This window comes from Venturia canescens, chromosome 10 (assembly GCF_019457755.1).
Source record: "Venturia canescens isolate UGA chromosome 10, ASM1945775v1, whole genome shotgun sequence".
Taxonomy (NCBI): Eukaryota; Metazoa; Arthropoda; class Insecta; order Hymenoptera; family Ichneumonidae; genus Venturia; species Venturia canescens.
Window position 1 is genome coordinate 12,741,460 of NC_057430.1, and position 14,632 is coordinate 12,756,091.

At 41.7% G+C, this 14,632-nt stretch overlaps 1 protein-coding gene across 2 annotated transcripts in view; it reads right to left on the reverse strand.

The window, feature by feature from the left end:
* The window catches only part of LOC122417402 (serine-rich adhesin for platelets-like), a 52,886-nt gene that overhangs the window by 18,197 nt on the left and 20,057 nt on the right, over positions 1–14,632 (reverse strand). For both annotated transcript variants that reach the window (XM_043430898.1, XM_043430897.1), the window contains 2 exons: positions 12,573–12,775; positions 10,237–10,328 (listed from right to left, as the gene is read on the reverse strand). In XM_043430898.1, the coding sequence (XP_043286833.1) occupies positions 10,237–10,328; positions 12,573–12,775 (295 nt within the window). The remainder of the gene's footprint in view (positions 1–10,236; positions 10,329–12,572; positions 12,776–14,632) is intronic.

The window sequence follows — 14,632 nt, forward strand, 5'->3', positions numbered from 1 at the left end:
TTAAATCAACGCGCTGCTTCGCCTGCGCGCGTATCTATATTCCCTCGTTTTTGCTAACTCGTACTAATTTCGGGAGAAAAGTTAGCCTTCGATGCAGATAAGGAACTTAGATAACGACCATCGTCCCGACTAACTTTCGGGAGCGCTCGTGCGACCCAAAGTTTTCGATTTAGCAAAGGGTTCAACATCGACGTGCAACGTTCCTCTGTGCCTGCTGGCTTCTCAAGGGCTTTGGAATTTGCAGCTCGGAGGGATCGAGCCTGCAAAAACATTACTCTCAAAACTTTCGGATCATTCTTCCCTCGGGTTTTATTTTTTCCAATTACATTTTTATCACGAACGAGTGAAGCTTCGTGCGAAGAAAGAGAAAGAACAAAACGTTATAAAATGTAATTGAACTTGATAATCGGTACTCAAATTTTATGCACGTCAGTTTTTCCCGCTCAGGAGAAAAATAATATTCGAAACGAAGGCCGACTCATTCTTTTCTGCCAATTGCAAATCTCGCGGTGCATTTTTCCCTCCGCTCTCGCGTTTCGCTTCCTCCCGTTTTTCTTTTTTCATTTTTCCATTTTGCTTTTATCTCTTTCATCGCGCCTCAACGTTACGCGTGTAATCTAGTCGGGTTTCTTGTGCACCGCGGGTATGGAGAATTTCACCTCGAAGTACCTTCGCATATATATACACATCACGTCACGTATATATACACATGCGTCGAAGTTGGCGAGCAGTCTCTTTCTCAAAGTACATCAACGTTCTGTCGTTAGGTTCATTCTCTCCTCCTCGTGAAATGAATTTCCTCCAATTTGAATTTCCTCGGGCTTGATTATACAGAGGTAAAACTCGCGCACGAGCTCTAGAGCGAACGACAAAATGAATAAATAAGATGTCCTCTTTGGCGAAAAGAATGATAGAAATAATATTTCATCCTGAATTATAAAATTCGAATGATTTCGGCTTTTTTTATCGTGGCGAGGGAGAAAATCGTCGAGGCAAAAAATTTGCTGCATAAATCCCGAGAACGACTGATTCGCTCAAATTTTCGAGCACTCGTGTTTTCATGCCACACTCGCGAGATACATAATTGGAAACGAAGTAATTCGATCACGGCGAATCTCGTACGGGAATGATAATTTCGTGGATTTTCAATTTTTAATCGAGCACTTAATCGATCAGTTTTTTACTCGATTACCCAATTAGCGTCTGCTGCCAAAAGTGAGGCTGATTTTTTCTCGATTTTCCAGTCCACGCGACTGGAGTGCGATCGATAATCGAGCCATTCTCGTTCTCCTACAAAGGGAGTAATTATCGGTGGTTCCAGATGAAGTTTGATGAAGCCTCGTTTAGAGAGCGATTCGTGTGTACTAAGGAGTACGAAATTCATCGGCGACAGTTTCGTGTTTTGTATTAAAGTTTCCAACGCTGCAAGTGACAACTCAACGTTTTGCTGCCAATCGATACACGCATTGATATTTTTTTATTACTCACACGAGGACGTCAAGGTACTTCGAGGGGTATTTTCTTTCTTTCTTTCTTTTAGTGTACGCGGACTTTTACGAGAAAATGTTGTATGTGGAGCAAATGATAAAAAAGTGAAAACTCCGCAGGAGTCAACTAGAGAGTGTGCACGAAAGTGCCTCATTAACCTCCATTTAGCTTATTCTTTTCGTTCACTCGTGGCTGCTGCTGCTAGTTGAAGGAAAATGTTATATTTTTTTATGTTCGGTTTCCTGATTATTCGGGAAGATAAAAGTTGAAACGGCGTGGCAAAATGGGGCTGGAAAAAAGTGAAGATCGTGAATTTCGATAGACATTTTGATGAAGCTCTCCGCGAGTATTTTTCTCTCCGGGGGATAAAATGTTCTGGGATTGGAAGTGAGCCAATGACGGAGCGGGGACGATGTTCCAAGGACACTCAAAGATTTGGGAATATAATGACGATCCCTTATCCCGAGAGAAAGAGAGAGAGAGGCGAAAAAATTCCCCGAAATTTACGTGCGAAAGATTTCGCTGGGAATTATTATGAAGGAAAACGTCAGAGAAGTTCCTCGCGCTTCTTCCTTCCCGCGGGCCCGAGACTTTGCGTCTCTTTTTTCGCTTTCTTCTCTCGTGACGAGAGTACATTTTTTCTCTAGCCTCAGAGAAAGCGGCGCGCAGTATTTACATGTGGAAACGAAAAGTCTTTTGGAAAACTTTTGGCGCTCCGGCCAAAAAATTGCTGGGCGAAGGGTTTTCTTGCCGGACGAGAGCCTGGCGCGCATTCCCATTTTCTCTTATTTTTTATCTCATCGACAGAAAGACTCTGCGGAGCCAAAGGAAAAGTGCTTAAGTAATAGGGCACTCGGGCGGCGACTGAGTGAGAGGAAACGGAGTGCGAATGAATAAAATGTGTATCCTAATAATTGAAAGGCTCAGCTTCGCAACACGAAGGAGTAAAAAACATTTATTATTCAAACGTCACTCTCTTTTTGAACCGAAGATTAGCGTTTTTTTTCCTCCACAAAGTTTCGTGATGTCAAAGAGAGCACAACGCGCCATTTTTATTCTTGTCAAACGCTCAATTATTTCTTCAAATTATACTAAAGTTTGAGAACAATGTTACATCGGTTTGCTGGTACACGTAACGAGAGTTACTCGTTCACGCGAACTTTCTCTGCACCGGGAGAAAATAAATTTGATTAATTCATCTTGGCACGCTCCGCTCGCCACTTTACATACTAAATCTGCCACTATCTTTCCTCTTCGCGCAGCGCTTCGTTATAATCACAAATTAAGAATTTTCCTCGTCACTTACAATCGTCCGTAAATACCGAGTCGAGAAATCGCGGTGTCGCGTTGCTTTTTTTTTCCTTCAATGGCAGAAGCCGAGAAAGAGAGGAAGCGGCTCGTCCTTCCATTTGCGAAACAAATGTTTAATAATTCTCGTGATTTCATGAGTTACGGTATTTCATTTAATCCGGACAATATTCCTTGCTCAACGGTTCATGAGGACGATTAAAATGCAACGATTCCTACCAAAGTTTCTCTCGTTGTATGCATATTTTTACCGGACGAGAATGAGTTTAAGCAGAGAAAGAGACTCGAGTAACTCGTTACAATTAGAGAAACGGAACTAACGAAAGATGAAAATAAGGAGGAAAAATAAAGGAGATAATAGCCTTAAAAAAGAAATAAGCCGCCCGCGATGCAAATTCCGAGGAAACATACGTGCTCGTGCGGCTGCTTGCATTGCGAATTAAGCAGAGTGCTAAAAAAAGAGGTTGAGAAATAAAAAGGAGCGGGATGGAGAAGCTTCAAATGCGTCAGGCTGACAACTAAAAACTTTTCGAGCTAAAGCTGTTTTGAAGGTGCGAGGGGGCGAGGAGGGAGAGGCTTTTTAAGGTAAAAAAAGGACTTTGGAACTTGCATGCAGCGACATTCGTTACGTTGGGCGTGAAAAAGCACGGGAAAAGCCGAGATGACTTTTGACATCGGTTCGTCCGTCCTGTTGAGAGAAGCAGGACGATGGTAAAGGAATGAGAAAAACAGTCGAACGTGAATGAAAATTCCGGAAAGATCTCACCATTTCTTTCAGTGTTTTTTTTCTTTCTCCGGTTAGTTTGTCAGGATTAAAAATAAGGCTTTCCCACTGAATATTCAGTTAATGGAGATCCTTGTGACACTCTCAAAGAGTCGAAATATATACAGGACTTTGAGTATTCTTAGTCTCTGACGAGATGGAATGAAGTGTTGTATTTTAGTTGCTGTTTCGCGAATCACCTTTCACGCGAGGATCAAAGGAGCGAAAAATTTATTTCACGTTGCAACGTCCACGCTATAATTATTCGACTGTCTTATTATTCACACTTTTTCTACGTGGATCATGAGGAGGTTTAAGAAATTTATGAAGAAATCGTGGAGGATCGTATAGCTGTGAAAATATCTCTCGTTTTCACTCATTTTGAGGATTTTTTTTCACTCAGGACGGTTTTTTTAGGGTAGCATTTTTAGAGTAGAACACTCGTTAATAATGCGAGTTCTCGACTGGCTTTTAAGGCCCTTGCAGCTGGCGAACAAACGTGATTTTCTTGATTTTTTTTCTACAAGAAAATAAATGTTTATTGAAAAACTGTGAACGACATTTATTTACAATTTTTTTCATAAAAAAATTTCTCAAAATCGCGCAACTCCAGCTGTATTCCAGTAGCACCTTTTTTGAGCATCAGTTACGGTGGACGCGCAATGACTTAAAAACTATTAATCCGATCCATACCAGATTCATTTTTTGAGGTGCAAAACTTTTGGTTTTTTGTTACAATTTCTTTTCCAACAAAATACGAAATCCTTCGTCCAGGCCCTTGCTATTATTTTAAAGATTCAGAATTAGACGATCGCGCGCACGAAGCGGTCGGTTGAAGTGCCCACATCTACGGATCTAATGCTCCGATCTTTATGAAATTTGGTGAGAATATTCTTCAGACATCGTACTTGAAGAATACCTAATAAAAAATTTTCAATTTTTCCGCGCATCACAAGTGTATGTAAGGCCTTACGACAGGGCAACCAGAAATCGACATTTTTTATTAATTCATTAGTCTGCGGTGTTGCCGAGCAAACTTCTGGGATGTCGCGTGTACGAAGAGCTCTTGACAATTTTCCACTTTTTATCGTCACTATTTAATTTAAATATTTGGTCCCCCCTTATTTTTGTCGTCGTCACAAATTCCTTGAACATTTTTTCCCCATGCTTGGGAAACTCTGTCAGATCCTACATAAATTTGACGCATTTGAAAGTTGAAATTCATTGAAATACGTTTGCCAACGCGACTTGAAATCTTTCCAGTCTATTTGCGCGCAAGTTGAATGTAAATAAAAATATTTTATTCGTAAAAACCCAGAGTGGACGATCAAATATCCTCCAATCTCATTACAAAATGTGCACATGACGCAGTAATTTTCCACGCACTATTTTGAGGCTGAACTTCATAATTAATAGTATCAAAAATCATGAAAACTTTGAGAGTTGACGATGCGGAAGAACTCTTTGAAAGTAACTCGATTGCAAAGAGGATCGCTCGATCCAATCGCTTTAACTTTCAAAATACTCGAACTGCCGTTCCATATATTGAGCGAACGATTTTCCGTCGAGGAACTTTCGTGTCCTTTCGATATTGCTGTACGTAAAAGAAGCTCCTCAAGTGCGGTATCGATTCTTCTATTTCGAGTCATTTTCCTCCACGGTTAAATAAATAATTGAGTAAGATCCATCCAACACGAGTGCTTATCTATTCGATTCCTCGTTTAATTGCAATCATGAGTATTCACCATGAAAAATAGACGGATTTAACGTTTGACCGAAGTGTTGCGGTTGATTGAATTTCGACGAAATCGACTGTAAAAAAGGGCGGTGAACTTCGTTTTATATCGAAAATGAACTGCGAGAAAGGAAGAGAGAGAGAGAGAGAGAGAGAGAGAGAGAGAGAGGGAAAAAGAGGAAAATCGAAATGAGACAGAGAATAGAGGGAAGATCAACTGCACGCGGCAATCTGGGTCAGTTCGCGATGCGAAACAGCCGTGTAAACGGCAGTAAAAATTGAAAAAAACCGTGAATATTGAGAAACTCAATTATTCCGCAGGACTCTAGGTTCGTCCAATTTTTCCCTTCGTTCGTTATAATTAAACAAATTTTTCAATGTTTTATTGAAGTTTCACTCGGTTTTTAAGCTTCGCTGACGCGGGATCGAGCTTGTTCAGCTCGAAAAACTTCATCTCCCAGTGGCGAGCCCGGGTATTTGTCTTCCGAATTTTCAGTTGAAACAACATTTAATTGGCTCGAATACACGTATGAGTTCAGCAATAATAATTCAATATTTATCCAACTGCAGTTAGCTCGCCATTTAATTAATGTACTCGATATGGTAACTTCTAGTCGGAAAATAGTTTGTTTGCAACATAATATTGACGTTCATTCAAGTTTAAACAGCACTCATGATAATCGAAATTATTGGTCGCGCTACTCAAACACGATTCCATCTTTGACGAAAAAAATAAAAGATTGAAATTGTCCCAAATTTTCATCATTTTTTCACGATCCCTGTGACGGAGATTCTCATCTCGAGATATTCGCGAAAGTATAAACATAAACTAGCAGGAAAAAAAGTGTTTCAAAGAAACGTGGAAGTGAGATTTTCTCCCTTTTTGTTGGGTGACTCGTCAGTTAATTTCTGTTTGCTCAAATATGCATTTTCCCCTGCCTCATCCACGAGTACATATTCTCAAGACGATGCACGCTCGAGATTCCGTGCACTCGGTTCTCGTTAATACTTAATGGCTCTCCTGCGTGATGCATCAGTGGCTGAGACGCGAGACGAGACAGAAGCATCGGTTAATATACAGCAAAGTAATTTCGAGTCTCGAGTGCATCGTCGTTGCACGTGTGGGGAGGATGCTGCGAGATTGACTCACCTCATAACGTTGGATTTAATTAGTCGAGAGTACAACGAGTGGATCGCGCGAGGGAACAGAGCGACCGAAAATGGAGCGCGAAGCAGGCGACCAAATCTGTCAAATGGAAGCTGCAAAAATCCGTGTAGGTTTCGTCACTGAAAACCACATTTTCTGTGTACATACGAGGAAGAATAAACTGAGTGGGAACCTTTTCACAGCTTCCAGGAAAATAGCATTCCGTATTGTTTGCGGAGGCATCGATTCTCCGGCTGAATAGAAGTCACGGAATTCGGCACAGAAAAGCCTCGCATTCTTCCAATTTCATTGACACTAATTACGAGCTTTTCTAAAGCAAAAGCTCCGCGAGTCTTTCCCGGGGCGCAAAGCTCTTTCGTTCCTGTTTGAATCCTGCTCGAAGGAACGATCCTGCGGTTATTTCGTATCGAGTATCTCTTCCGTCGTTATCGTCGGGTTATCCCTCACTCGATTAATCGCGCTCCTACACGCAGCTACTCTCGTACTTCGCAAACCCCCGGATACGTGTGTGTGTGTGTGTGTGTATACGTAGGGAACAAAAGTCGTGAGGCGAGCGCTGTTGAATTAGTGAAAGCCAGTAACAAGAGAGAGAGAGAGAGCCGGGGGCGATGCGAGGGAGCTGTAAATACAGAGAGGCACAGGGCTACGTGTTCTGACTCTGTAGACGAATTGGGAATAGTTTCGAGGTTGATGATAGCTTCGGAAAGAGGTTTTCCTCATCGGCCATTGGTTGGAACGAGCCACGTGCTTGTGCACGTATAAATCGTCAGGTATATCCCAACATACTTGCACTCGATCGAGCGCATACGTGTACGGAGTGCATCGACGTGTACAAAGAACACGACGAGAGTTCAATAGGTGCACGTTTACGGTCACCGTCGCGATCGATTAACGAGGTAAATAATTAACTATGTACCTCGAATACGTGAACCGGGAGAAGTGCCCGGTGGGGTTTTCTTTATTTCTGTGTGTATAGAATACCCGAGTACAAATTGAAAGAGTACAAGCGCTGCCCCCGTCCGTTTGGTCCGGTGATTCCCGGCCGTCAGCAGCGCTGACCCGAATTTTCACACGATTAATTCCCCTCGTATATTTGCGATCAGCAACCCGCGACTGGTGCCTCCAATTCGAATGAGAAACGGGCCTGAATAACGAGCGAATCGATGAAACTCGACGGAAAGTACTACGAAAAAGGACGACTAACGAGAGAGGAAAAACGATTTAACGCCTCGTATGTTTGCCGGCACGTAAAAGCTTGTCGTTCTTACGGACGCGGCGTTTCACACCTCAGCAGGATCATCGGGACGCTCTGACATTTCGATTTTTTTATCTCAGCCACTTTTGCACTTATCTAAGGGCGAGCTAACGTCAATTGGGTGAAAAACATTTCAAGATTTTTTTTATGACGCTACGGGCTATACAAATATATTTTATTTATTGTGACAATAATTAACGTCGAAATCTACTCGACCGATCCCTTTGAAATTTAGCACACTTCCTTACACAAGGTATCTGCGAGAGCTTTTTTCCAATTTTCGCTTCCAGCCGTCACAAAAGATGCAAAAAAGTCGAAAAAAACAAAATTTGCTACTGTCGAGAGTTAATTATCGACATTCGAGTTTCAAAAATTCAGGAAATCATTAAATTTGATTCGCTGTTTAAAATTACCTGTAGCGTGTCTAAAAAAATTCCCCAAATTCGGCCTCCTTTTCCCCCGAATAGACTTTACCCCCCCCCCCCCCCCCCCCCGTCCTTAATAATACGTTTCCGTATTAAATGATCCCCCCGACTTTTTTCAGCGGCTACGAACGAAATGAAAAGCCAAGCAAAGAGACTTTCACGTGAATTTTTTCGACTCATCGGCACGCAATCGTCCATCATCGATTTAAAATAGAATCATAATCGCGCATTGCTCGGCGCAGGATCCTGGCCGCGCGTTAAGGCGAGATTAGATTCTCCGGGTATAAACGTACGGCGAAAGCGTTAATCGAATTCTCCAACGTCGTGGCTTCCACTACATCCTATATATATACGTTAAGGATCATACCCGGGCTCCTGTTGGCTACAACAGTACGCGATTATTGGAAACACGTGTGTGCAATCATAGTCGTGGCGCGGAGCGTATACCTTATGCTTCTCGCCATTCGCCATCTCGGTATAAATATATACATACATTTATGTATTGATTGGATATCGGTACTATGTTTACAAGCGATTGGGGTCGTAAGCGTTGTTTCCTTGGCGCGAGTCCACGGGATACTGTTTTTTTATGTTTTTTATTTTCCCTCCCTTTGCACACCGAGCTGTGTGCAAAGCAAGGGAACACGGTTACGCACCAAACGCGAGAGGTTAATTAAGGCTTCGCTGCTCACCACGAGCGCAGTTATCGAGCTTTGCTGGTTGCTAATATTGATACGATAACAGGAATTATTCATTTCGTACACCGCCCGAGATGATCAATTGCCAAAACATATTTGCCTGCGCGGTGACAATGGAAAATGGGCAACCGAGTGTTCAGAAATTCTTATCGTCCCCAAAGTCGCGATTTTCATGGAAATAATCTAAAGTCGAAAGATTTCATTCGATTTTCGGGAATATTCACGCTCAGCGCTCTCAGAGTGTGCGAATATTGAAGGCCTTTTACGGTTTCGATCGCTGCTTGGACTAGTTTTTACCTTTTGCCTCTCTTGACGTAGAAATTTAGATAAAAATGGTGTGACCGATACTGCGGGGAACGAGTTTTGGCTGTTTTTGGAATTGATTAAATGATGCGAGTTGTCAATCGAGTTCGAATGAATTTGCAGGGGGGGTCCTGCTTTAGAAAGTCAAAAATTCGATCGTTTTCGGGAATGTTTTTGAGTAGACGGAAATAAATAAAAAATTACGAAATCAATGAACTACTTCATATTTTTAAAATACAATCTCATTTCGTTCGCTACCCGTCATCGTAATTTTGGGTCGAAACAATTGAACTTTTTGAATCCACCGATCCTTTTATTCAGTGTATAAACGATGGTGAAATTTCATCGTGATCCCTAATTATGGAGGTCGATGCAAAAATTCGTAGTGCGGAGCAGATTACCTTGGCCTTTGTAGATTGATTGTGTTTTCAACTATAAGAAAATTCAAAAGCTCTCTATAGCCCGAGCCAACTTTTTAATAGAGGTAGAACCATGCGAAGGGAGGGAAAGAGAAAGAGACTAGAGAAGTCTTGTCTTTTACGCCCGCTCGGAACTTTGTATAAGTAACGATAGCAGAACGTGTATAAAGCTCGGAAAATGGAATATCGATTGAGCTTTTAGTCGTGTTTAAAGGGATGGAAGGAGGGAGAGAGGAGGATAGAAAACTTCGTGTTCAATTGATCCAAGATTAATACGTAATTTGTCATGTCCCTTAGTCAATATATCATCGCCCTCTGTCTTCATATTCCGCGCTCCTTTTCTCTCTCGCATTCTCTCAAATTATCTGTCAAATCCTCTCTCTCTCTCATTTCTCTGACTTTTTTTGAGAGTGATTATCTCCGGTGGGATTGTTCGTCGGGTTTCTTCGAACGTGATTCTCGTGAGTAAAACTATATGAGGGTAATTTTCAGGCGTGTGTTTCGCATATCGAATTTGTAATAGCGAACGCGAGCCGTTAAATATGTGAGTTTAATGCCTTGCCGTAGTTGGGGTAAGCATTTTAATCGCCGATAAATATGTTCTAGCGTAAAATGATTTAATATCCCTCGTAAGTTTAAATCGATAATAAAATATAAAAAAAAGTAAAACTCACCGCCATGTCCGCGTAGGAATGATCGATGAAGGTTAATTCCGATTCCTCCCCGGCCAGCAGGACGCTCACCGTTTTTTCGCCGGACTCGTCGTCTGTAACACGTGTTAACGTTTCTCAAGTGTCGTTTATCAACGGGAATGATTGACCGAGGCGAAAAGACGAGAGGAAACGAAGGTTTTTCACAATTCGAAAAAGCAACCTCGTTGAGTCACGTTATTCAAATTTTTCATTCGATCAAACAAAAAATAACGAAAAAGGAGAGAGATTTAAAAAAGTTCTTAGAGCTTATTCAATTGTTTGATGCACCAATTTATCAATTTTTTAATTTACGAACGAGCTTGATTTGCTCAAAAGGGCGGTGGATCGAGGCGGAGAAAAATAATCAAGCGGATTGCCTCGATTTTTTGTCCCCATTTTCCTAATGAATTAATAAAATAATAACGCCCGCACAAACCGACCAATCATTAGCGTGGGTCTGGAAAAAATCTCTTTTTTCGTTGCTCTTTTCATCTTCGTGAGTCTTTGAATCTCTAATTGAATCAGCATCGGTGGGGAGGGCGCCAGTTATCCATCCAACGTTTATGTGAATTAATATATGAAATAACAATTTGAAAAAATAAGCTGGTAACACAGGAACATCGTAAAATGCGTCGACGTTTCGAAGCAAACTGGAAAAGAATATGGCCCGGTGCCTCGCGTCGTGACTCTTCGTAATTTCATTCCCTTTATCCTGCTGACAGTCGCATAAAGTCACGAAGCTATATACAGCTATGAGTGAGTGTACAGCTTATACACGAAACCGGATGAGATGGAAAAGCTACGAGAAAACTCGCTGCTGCAATCAAGCGAATTACCGCATCCCTTTTTGCTTCTACCTAGCAAAATGAGAGGATTGAGATTGCACGAAAGGGAGCTTCTTTTTCGTAAAAACTAAATGACAAATTTGACGATATTCCCTTTGAAATGTCCCTTTGTATGTTTCGTTATTATAAATAACATTTTCATATATTGTGTTGCTTTTATTCCAGAAACGTAATCGTTCGAGAGAAATATCAATTAGTGTAGGAAAAGGGTTGATTCAATTAGCCATTCTTACGAGTGAAATCGCGCGGAAGTCGGTTTCAGGTTGCATAATGTGCGCGAGGATAATGGCAACACTCGGGATCGCGTACGGGTCACACAACGATTCTCCCCTTAACGTCAAAATTAGTCGTCCGCGTATTTTTCAAGCGTAATTATTCAATCGATGGAAATGAATGGATTCAATTATTCATCAATCTCTGTTATTCCGATGATAATTCGATTTTGTACAGCGATTCAATGACGCAGAAGAGCGAAGAGGGCGGATCGTATTACGACGAAAATAATGATGAACACAATCGCTCGAGCGGAAGGCCTATCCAATCACGGTCTCAATATTTTTGTATATTCGTTTATATTTTTTTATGAGAACATCGTTATTGGATTATTCATATCGTAATAAATAAGGGTAAAAAAAGTCGCCGCATAAAGACGAAAATGAAGCGATCGGAGGGTGAGAAAATTCAGTATTTGTTCATAAAGATTAGGTTGGATGGTGAATTATCCAAATTTCGAATAATCCGTGAGAATAAATAGTGCAATTTCCGGTTTAAAGGTTCGACGTATCGCTGATGAATTACCGGGCGGCACAGCTGCTCCTTTACACCGATTTATTTATCACCCGAATGCAATGTAGCTCGTATAGGAAGCTCTGTACAAAATATATACACGTGTCCATTGAACGAACGGGAGAAGCTCGAAGAAATTAATTTTACGAGTAATAAAACGAGGACCGAAAAGCTGGCCGATCTAAAGCCCTCGTAACTCCTCCCTCGCGCAACCGAGGCCCGGTTAACAATCTGTAGTCATATATATAAACGGATACAATCCTCGTAAAATTGTTCCGGAATTTGGTGCACGTACGCGTACCAGGATAGTTTAAGTTCGACAAACATTTGAGCAAAAAGAAGGAAAAAGAGACACGGCGACAGCGAGGAAAAACGTATACGAGAATTCTTAGAAGCGTTGTAAACGTATTTGATCGCTCGTAAATATGCTGGATGATGATCGCCGCCGGGCTCGAGGAAGTTGATCCTTTTTTCAAACACCCTAAAAAACTCCTTTGAAAAGGATGATGAAAGGTTTTACCGCAAATTGGATGGAGCTAATTTCTCGCTATTTTTTCGAATTCATCCCGAAAATGTCTAGCCACGAAAATAAAGTTTTCTCCGATTCGATAAAGTCGCGCTCGCTCGGGTCGGCGCCGAGTCACTAAATAACAAAAAACCCGGAATTAAGGGGGCGGAGAAACTTACCGATCGAAGTATCGAAGACGAGAAGATGTTCGGATGTCATGAACTGCGAGACGAGAGAACTTTTGCCGACAGCTGGAGCTCCCAGCATGAGAACACGGTAGGGTGCTGTTCCTTGGGAAGCGCTGCTTTCTCGGGAGCTTGCTAAAGAGCCTGCAGCTGAATTCCTCGCTGAACCGGGATAAGAGGCTGTTAGATGCTCGGTGCTGCGTCGAAAAACACACGAGACCCAAGCATTTTCGGATCGATTAAAACCTCTTTTGGTATGCAAATTCTTAAACAACGGGGAGAAACAAAATTGTGCTGCAAAAGCATGTTTTAACGATTCTTCAAATTTCCGTACGTTGCGACGTTTTTATGAACATCAACGAAAAATAGTTTCCACGGTATAAATTTCATAAAAAGAATATCAAAGGATGCAAAAGGGAATCTTGGAATCGGGCGTTTCGAGCAAGATAAACAAGAAACCGGAAGTTCAGCGTCGCTGGCTTCTTCCGTTTTCCGTCTTCGCTGGAGGACGAGTCGTCCATCAAAGTCAATGTTGACTCTTTGATAATAATCGAATCTTGTCTAGCGTATCCAGGCGTCCAGAGATTTCTGGTTGTTCGAAAAGAGCCTTTTCCGTCGAAATAACCAGAGGGTGTTTGACGGGGTAAATAATTCGAGGATTTTTCGGCTCCCCTGTCTCGTCCAGCCGCGCTCCATTTTCCAGGCACTCACCATCAGTGCAATAACTTCAAATATCTTCGCATGCATTGAACGTGACTCGCATTTAAGTGAGGCATTAGCTCTGCGAGAGGACAGTTCAATCTTGAAATTAGGAATCTCCAGTTGGCTTCCTCCGATGACAACGTTTGACAGTGAGAAAATAGCTGTCGGATGGAAAGAGACTTGCATCGGGGTAAAAAGTACGCGGGGCCAAAATATACCGAAGCTAAATTACACGTCGAAAGTAACGGATGGAGGGACCGCAGCGAAGCAGAGTGTTCGTTTTAGTCGCATGACGTGACGAACGACGAGGGTTGAAAATGAGAGGCGTTCCGGGACAAAAAAATTATATACAACTATACATTTCGATGAAAAAAAAAAAAAGAAAAATATAAAACAACAAAAAATATAGACACAGAGGGGTGAAAAAGAGATGAAAATAAAGGGTGATAAATCGCGGGGGATTACGAAGAAGAGTGACGCAATTCGTTGGGCCTTTTTCAGCCACATCGTTCGAGGAACAAAAAACCGAAGGATTTTTACATACACCATTTTTTTATTCATTTTTTTTATTACTTCTCGAGCACTGCCATAAATAGCCTGAGATATGCCATTAAAAATAATCACGGGATATAAAACAGGCGCTCGTTCAACCTTAAAAAATCAGACGAACCGGCGATTATTACAATATTCGTGACGTCAATTTTGGAAAAGGATGTGTGGGCTGAAGAATTACTGCTTCAACAGTTTTAGTGATTTAACTTGAACGGAGAATGGCCGTCGTTGGCCCTCGTCGATCTTCTTCTCCATTGCTCAGCTTCGGTGCGACGATTTTCCGGAGTTTTTGGCGGTGATTGGATCTCTCTCTAACGTCTAACACGTGGGTCTACGTCACCGCATCGCCACACGTAAACTCACGCGTTCGATCTAGAGCACAGACCCTCTCGGAGTTCGTCCTTGTCGAGGGTGATTTTTCATGCAGATTTTCGGTGTACAGATGAGAAGCAAAAAGGGATTGGGATCCTTAGGATTATTTGACCCAACATTTTCGACTGTTTCCGCTCTTTCGATAGTTTTCTTTCTCGAAGGAATTTCATAATTGGGCAATCTCGATTCAGCGAAATGATTCGACGAGATTATATAAGCTGTGGTCGCACGAAAAAAAGTTTCGTTGCGAATGTTGAAATGATTCAGCACTGTGCATGCGAAGAGAATTATTATATTCTGATAGAATATGAAAAAAAAATGTTTGGTCTCGAGGAAAAAATTCATTGCGTTCGCCGTTGTTTGGGGGAAGGAAAAGTAATTATATTTTCCTCAACGCTTCGTTTTTTCCCAGGGCTAAAGTTCATACG